Consider the following 8,232-nt stretch of genomic DNA (forward strand, 5'->3'; position numbering starts at 1 on the left):
AAAAAGTATTTTTAAAGAAATGGAAGTTTCAATTCAAAGAATCAGCACATACCTTGGCAAGGAAGAATGGACAACATGTCAAGGGTGCCCTAGGAATTACAATCAGTTACAGCATGTCTGGAGCCTAAGGAACATGTAAAGGAATCACTGTGAGATGAGGCTGAAGACATGGACAGAGGTCAGATACTAGAGAACTTTGTAGGCCATGTTAAGAAGTTTAGATTTTATCCTTGTTAGAGAACTGTGAAAGAATTTTATCCATGGTCAGAGTGGTAACGTCCAAATTTGAGTAGTAAGGATGCAGAGAAATAGACATGTGGACATTAGAAGGTAGGTCACTAGGACTTGATGATTGGATGAAAAGGGAAAATAAAAGGAAGAATCAAAAACTGATGCTTAATTTATATAAGTTTAAACACAGCCAAAACTAAACTGTGGTATTCGAAGTCAGGAGAGTGATTACCATTGGAAAAGCATTGACTGGAAATAGAGTGAGACTCTTGATTTGAGTGCTGGTTACATGGGTGTGTTCATGTTTGCCAAGTTCATCAAACTGTATACTTAGGAAATGTGTACTTTTCTATATGCATATTCATTATGATTACTATGCTATGTAGCAAACCATCGCAAACTCAGTGGTATAAAACAATAGCCATTTTATCATGCTCAGACAGTCTGTATATGTCACACAGCAGGAATGACATGTCTGTTCTACGATATCTAGGAAGTTCAAATTCCTGGGGGTGACTTGAGGCTAGGGACTGGAATCATATGGAGGCTTCTTCATTCACATGTTTGATACCTGGGCTGAGACAACTCAAAGGTTGAGCTCAGCTGGGTGTGTCAAACAAAGCACAGACACATGACTGACTGCTCCTTGTGGCTTGGAAACAATCACAACAGCGTAACTAATTTCCAAGAGAAGTCGTCCTGAAAGGGAGCTTCCAAACATTCCAAAAGAACTAGGATTTTTGGTAGTTTTTAAAAACTGCCAAAATATCATACAATAACAACAATGATAGTAATAATAAGTACTGGTGCTAGGTGTTTTGGCTGAAAGACCAGAGATAGAAATTATAAGAGAAAAAGCCAATGGAGAAGATAATGAACTCAGTTATAGATTCAACGTGTGGAAGGTGACTGTGGTCTATCCCAGCAGGGACAGTCAATGAGCAGTTAGTGGTATAGATAGGTCTGCAGCTAAGAGAGAGTTCTTGGAACTCATTATGTGGTGAAGGAAATCTTATGGGTGACCAAGATGGGCCTGAGAGAGTTGCGAGGATGAAAAGAAGAAAGGCCCGGGAAAGAGTTCTAAAAAAATACTAACACAAGAATTGGCAGAGAGGCTGATGGAAGAAACTATGAAGAAATAAAGAAAAGCAAGAAACTATGGTGTCACAGAAGCCATGGGAAAAGGATATTTCAAAAAACTAAAATAAAATGTTGGGGAACTAGAGATATTTCTTACAAGAAACACTTCAAAAACACAGACCTGATCACATTACTTAACTGTAGAGAACACTTCACAGATTCCCCAATGACTTTAGATGAAATCCTAGGTTTATAACATGGCTGACAGAGCTCTCTCTGAGCTAGCCTCTACTCACCATTCAGCTTCATCTCTCACTACTGGCCCCTCAGGTTCTCTACAAAAACCAACTGATGTTCCCCCAGTCACCCAAGCTTTTCGAAGTTTCTGTGCCTTTGCACACTCTATGCACTTTGCCTCTCGTGCTCTTCATCCTTCCATCTCTGTACCTAACTAACTCCTATTCATTCTGCAGCACCCAGGCTCAGTTGGGAGCCTTCCTATGTACTGCAATGGCCCTCTAAAAGCTACCTAATAGAGTACCCATCAGACAGATAGATGTGTCATTACCTACCTACCCAACTGTCTCCCCTACCAGACTATGAGTTTCTAGAAGCAAGGAGTGCTTCTCATTCATCATTTGTCCCCAATACTTAGTTTAATATTAACCTGGCACATAGCAGATGTTTTCATTATGACCTGTTTTGACTGAAAAAAGATCATAGTGTTGAAAGGGACATCAAGTTAAGGGAGAAGTTTTAGGTTTTTCTTTGTTTGTTTTGGTATGGGAAAGATGTAAGCATATTCACAGAAAGGGAAATGAAAGAGCTGGAGGATCTAGAAAACACATGAAATAGCTGGTGGGATCAGGTACTAGAGGTAACAAGAAGGGAATGGGGCAAAACACCACCGGATGGCCCCCATCACACTCATCCAGCAGGAATTAGGTAAGGTGGGTATGGTTATAAGGTAGGGTACAGATAATAAAAGCAGAGCTCACATCTGATGTGACAGGCATTTGTCCCTGGAGAATTCAGCACCAAACACAAATGAGCCATTCCGTAAATAGTTGTTGAATAAACAACTAATGAGGCCCAAACAAGGAACTTGCACAAAGTAAAAGAGAATGGATGCCTGAGTCTATACTATCACCAAGGTCTTCTGACTAGAAGGCCCCTATGTAGTCCAGCTTGGGGGATGTGGTAGGTAGAGAAAAGGCTCAGCCTTATCTCTGAGGCATGTACCCTCACCTTCTCCAGGGAACTCATTAGAGATGTTTAGCTAAGCAGATATAAACTCAGGCCCTGGGAGACAGGGCGGGATGCTAGAGCCACACTGCCTCCACCCCTTCAGTAGAGCTAGCCCTGGTTGTGTTGCTAAGAGCTCCACAAGCCAAAGACAGAGGAGTATCAGCTGGAAACTAAGGGCTGCCTCTTCCAGGCAGGCAGGCAGGCACTAGCCCCCATCTCCTGAAGCTGCCTACCAGCAGGGGCCCTGGATATCTCACACCTAGGCATCAGGTCACAGAAACATGAGCCAAGACAGCAAAGTGAAGACAACAGAATCCAGCCCCTCTGCGCCATCCAAGTCCAGGTGAGAGAACCTGTTATCCTGTGTGAAATCTGTTTGCATCACTAGATGGAGCCTGATTCTTTTTGGTGCCCCAAGTTACAACCTTCACATGGAATGATGAATAAATGAAACAGGACTTCCCCTCTTGTCCACAGGAAAACGCTGCCTGTCCTGGACCCATCTGGGGATTACTACTACTGGTGGCTCAACACGATGGTCTTCCCAGTAATGTATAACCTCATCATCATCGTGTGCAGGTTTGGCAGGAATCTAAGGGAAGGGCTTTAGCGGAGACAAGGGCAAAAAAGTAGGGGTCATGAAAGGGGTGGGATCTTTGGGAGGGGTGGGGCCTAAGTGAGAACCCAGTGGGGAGGGCTGAGTGGCTTGGGGAGACTACCTGACACACACGAGGGGTGCCCATAAGCCAATCCCTTCTGTCTCCACCATGCAGAGCCTGCTTTCCAGACTTGCAACATGGTTATCTGGTGGCCTGGTTAGTGCTGGACTACACGAGTGACCTGCTATACCTACTGGACATTGTGGTGCACTTTCACACCGGTTAGTGAATCCCAGGACTGACCCTCTATTCTAAGTTCCCTTCTTAAAGCTTCTTAGTACCAAGGAAATTACCCCATTCTTATAGCACCTTCACATTCCTCTATGCTTGACAGTATCCCTTATGCATACCAGAAACCCTGGAGCAAGGTAATAGCTGCTCCCACCCTCTCCTGTGACTGTCTCCCTGGCCTACCCTGGTGTGCCTACCCTTGCCCTTATTATTAGATCAGGCCAGTGTCCAGACTCACCCCCACCCCTGACCCCACCTCCTCCTTCTCTTCCTCCCACCAGGATTCTTGGAACAGGGCATCCTAGTGGTGGACAAGGGTAGGATTTCGAGTCGCTACATTCGCACCTGGAGCTTTTGCTTAGACCTGGCTTCCCTGGTGCCCACGGACATTGCTTACGTGCGACTGGGCCCACACACACCCACCTTGAGGCTGAACCGGTTTTTGCGTGTATCCCGCCTCTTTGAAGCCTTTGACCGCACTGAGACCCGCACAGCTTACCCCAATGCCTTTCGTATCGCCAAACTAATGCTCTACATTTTTGTGGTCATCCACTGGAACAGCTGCCTCTACTTTGCCCTGTCCCGATACCTGGGCTTCGGGCGTGATGCCTGGGTGTACCCAGACCCTGCACAACCTGGCTTTGAGCGCCTAAGGCGCCAGTACCTCTATAGCTTTTATTTCTCCACACTGATCCTGACTACTGTGGGCGATACACCACTGCCGGAGCAGGAGGAGGAGTACCTCTTTATGGTGGGTGACTTCCTGCTGGCCGTCATGGGTTTTGCCACCATCATGGGGAGCATGAGCTCTGTCATCTACAACATGAACACTGCAGATGCAGCTTTCTACCCTGACCATGCTCTGGTAAAGAAGTACATGAAGCTGCAGCATGTCAACCGCCGGCTGGAGCGGCGAGTTATTGACTGGTGAGGATGCTGGGGATCCAGACTGGTGAGGGAGAGGTGTACTGAATAGAATCTGAGGCAGGTGGCTGAGTTCTTAATACCTGGTGGGCCAGGAAGGCAATCCGGATGTGGCATTCACTGGGGGGCAGGGGTGAGGGTGTCATCTACTAACTGGATCTGGACTTATTGGGGGGTGTGGTCAGGCTAATGAGGAGAAGAACTTATGCACAAGGAAAGATAATCTAGACAATGGGAACTGCCACTGCCTGGTATGGCTCAGAAGGCCCTGGGAAGTGTAAGGGAGAAGAGAAAAACCCCCCAGGGGATGGCCAAAAACAACATGGTTGACTATGTTATGGTGTCTACACTGTGGACTGAACAAAGGGAAGTGTCACCAACTAAAGCAGAAAACTCTAGAGAAGATGGGGCTTGGTGATTGAAGTGGATATCAGTTGGACGGTACAAGACATCACTGACTGGTGGGTGGGGCATAAACTGACAGGAGGTAAATGGCATCGCATTCATTGCCTGTGGTGGAGGCTTCCAGGCCCTGGGTGAGGGAGAAAAGGTCAAAACATATCTGTGACCAACAAAAGAGACTGCAGACTGAAGATATTCATCAGCCAACTGTCAAGTATTCCCATGACCCCTGGGAGATCTCAGTGTGATTGGGCTCTTGGCTGAAGCTGAGCTGAGCCCTGGAGGAAGGGATGGAGGGTGGCACATGAGAGGCTGGTGAAGAACTGGTGCTTCCCTTGTCTCCAGGTACCAACACCTGCAGATCAACAAGAAGATGACCAATGAGGTGGCCATCTTACAGCACTTGCCAGAGCGCTTGCGAGCAGAAGTGGCTGTGTCTGTGCACCTGTCTACTCTTAGCCGGGTGCAGATCTTCCAGAACTGTGAGGCTAGCCTGCTGGAGGAGCTTGTGCTGAAGCTGCAGCCCCAGACCTACTCACCAGGAGAATATGTGTGCCGCAAGGGAGACATTGGTCGAGAGATGTACATCATCCGTGAGGGTCAGCTGGCTGTGGTGGCAGATGATGGTGTCACACAGTATGCCGTGCTTGGGGCAGGCCTCTACTTTGGGGAGATCAGCATCATCAACATCAAAGGTGGGTGCCCCAGCATTTGTTCTTAAGACAGGGCTAGGGGAGGGGGATGGAGACATTAGAGCACAGTCCTGAGACCAGATGGTACTTCAGATCCTACAGATCTAAGGACACATGGCCTTTGCCTGAATCACTACAGGGTTCAGGACAGAATTAGAACATAGAGAATCTGTTCCCTGAGAAGCAGCTGAGCCAAGATCAGTGAGTACAGTGGGTCCTTGAAAGAGAGAGGAGAGTTGCTCTGTGGATGTTGACCTGAAGCACCAGTAGGAAGCAGCAGAGATGATGACAATAACACTAGTAACAATACTTACTGCATGCTGATTATATGCCCTGTTTCAAGTGCTCACATTTACCAACTCATTCAATTTTCACAGCAACTCTAAGGTAGGTACTATTACCTGCATTTTAAAGATAAGAGCACAGAGAGGTTAAGGAACTTGTCTAAGGTCACACAGGTATTAAGTATACATACTTGGGGTCAGTACAAAGAACAACTTTCTCACAGTCAAATGGAAACAAAGAAATTCCCATTTTTTTTACTTTACTTTTATTGTTTACACTATTACAGATGTCCCCATTCTCTCCCCCTTTGCCCACCCTCCCCCTCCCCCCTTTGACCTCCTTCCTTCTGGCCATCACCACCCTGTTGTCTGTTTCTATGGGATTAGTCAGAGAAATTCCCATTTGCTGAACATCAACTCCAATCGAGGCTACATGCTGTATATTGGCTCATCTATTCCTCTTGTCAACCTGTGCAGTGGGAGTTGTTATGCCTAATCACAGGCAGACACTGAGACCACAGGAGGTGGAAGATGGGAGAACCTGAAAAGGGAGTGAGCACTGTCACTGATGAGGCTAGATGCTTTCTCAGCCTGAGGGTCCCATTCTTCAGTTGTCCTGAAGGCCTCATGTGTGTCCTCCAAAGGCCCCCTCAAGCTATGCATCATGTATGCAGTCAGCTGCTGTCCATCTGATGTTGGACAAGTCACCTCCCTTTCTTAGGCCTCTTAAAAAACCAAAAATTTCTGTGAGGACTAAATGAGCTGTATTGGTTAGGCACCCAAAGTAGTACCTGGCATGCAGCTCTCTTGCCTCTTCTAGCTTTGAGACTTTGGATTACTTGGCCTAACCTATCTTCCCACCCAACCGCCCCCCACCAATATCTTCCAATGCTAATGATGCCATACAGCTTTCCTACTTAGAATATTTCAGTAGTTTTCCACTGCCCTCAACATAAGGCCTGAATGCCTTGCCATGGCTAACAAGACCTGGTGTGACCTGGCTGTCCCCTCCTCTTTCCACTGTCCAGACACCCTGCACTTCAGCAACTCTGGACTGCATTCTGTTTTCTGCTCCAATTGAACTCTTTCCTACCTCCATCCCTCAGTTCATGTTCCTCCCTCCATGTAGCTGCTCCAACCCCCTTTTCCCTAGTTACCTCCCCTTTAATCAGGCATCACTTCCTCCAGGATTCCCTAAATTCTCTGCCTTACAGTTAGGAGCTCTTTTCCTGTCGTCTCACTGAACCAGATGCATATGTCCACACTGTACCGGTGATACTGTTATGCGACTATCCAATTAAATGCCTGTCTCTTCTAGACTGTGACTTCTTGGAGGCAGGTCACTAATACCCTCCCAGCATAGGTTTAGTCCCTAGTAAATTACTGAATGAAAGAATTGCTAAAAAAGAAGAGGGGCTCAGAAGCACAAATATGGAGTGGGTGTCCTTGTTCAGGAGTGAAATGTCCCCTCACATTCACTCTGACTAATTATCGTCCCATCGGTCTGCCCCTGTGCCACAGGAAATATGTCTGGGAACCGCCGCACAGCCAACATCAAGAGTCTAGGTTATTCAGACCTATTTTGCCTGAGCAAGGAAGACCTGCGTGAAGTGCTGAGCGAGTATCCAAAGGCCCAGACTGTGATGGAGGAAAAGGGCCGTGATATCCTGCTCAAAATGAACAAGCTTGATGTAAATGCTGAGGCAGCTGAGATCGCCCTACAGGAGGCCACAGAGTCCCGGCTGCAAGGCCTTGACCAACAACTTGATGATCTACAGACCAAGTTCGCTCGCCTCCTGGCTGAGCTGGAGTCCAGCGCACTCAAGATCGCTTATCGCATCGAACGGCTGGAGTGGCATACTCGAGAGTGGCCAATGCCTGAGGAACAGGTTGAGGCAGATGATGAAGGCGAGCCTGGGCGGGGGGACACTTTTAAGGATGGGGAGAGCAGAGCTGTCCAGGAGGGACTCCCAGGCCCAGAGTGATACCAGCCCTATACCTAGGACCCCCACCTCCAAGTGAATCCAGAGTTATAAGAAAGCCTGCCTATAGAAACTCTGCCATCCTATCTGCTAGGTTACAGAGATGGGAGTGAACTAGGTCTGCAGATGCCCACTTGGAGATGTAGGAGCATAGTACATGTTCATCCCCTGCTCACCAACACACCCACACACCCATGCACACATACTACAATTACACATACTGAGAGTGTGCATTCCATATAACATGCTCTGGAGTTTCCATTCTCAGAGCATACATGCTTTCTCACAAACATAGATATGTTTTATACCCACATGATATGTACATATATATGCATATATATATATATATATACATATGTACATATTCAGTCCTGTACCTCAAAAATAAATGTATACAGACAACCATATACCAGTAAACACACAGGTACCCTCCACAGGTGTGCACACATTTGTAAATACACAAAAGTATACCGAGAACCCTCTTGTTCCAAGATATCTT

The 8,232-nt window shown here is 46.9% G+C and overlaps 1 protein-coding gene across 1 annotated transcript; it reads left to right on the plus strand.

Annotated features, from left to right (window-relative positions):
* The first annotated feature begins 2,840 nt into the window (after window positions 1–2,840).
* Window positions 2,841–7,736, plus strand: CNGA4 (cyclic nucleotide gated channel subunit alpha 4). Its single transcript, XM_045839631.1, has 6 exons — window positions 2,841–2,902; window positions 3,037–3,138; window positions 3,333–3,439; window positions 3,731–4,376; window positions 5,121–5,470; window positions 7,273–7,736. Exons 1-6 carry the CDS (start codon window positions 2,841–2,843, stop codon window positions 7,734–7,736), a joined length of 1,731 nt encoding a protein of 576 aa, XP_045695587.1.
* The last annotated feature ends 496 nt before the right edge of the window (window positions 7,737–8,232 follow it).

This window comes from Phyllostomus hastatus, unplaced genomic scaffold (genome assembly GCF_019186645.2).
Source record: "Phyllostomus hastatus isolate PE091 unplaced genomic scaffold, TTU_PhHast_1.1 phas_contig_304, whole genome shotgun sequence".
NCBI classification, from domain to species: Eukaryota; Metazoa; Chordata; class Mammalia; order Chiroptera; family Phyllostomidae; genus Phyllostomus; species Phyllostomus hastatus.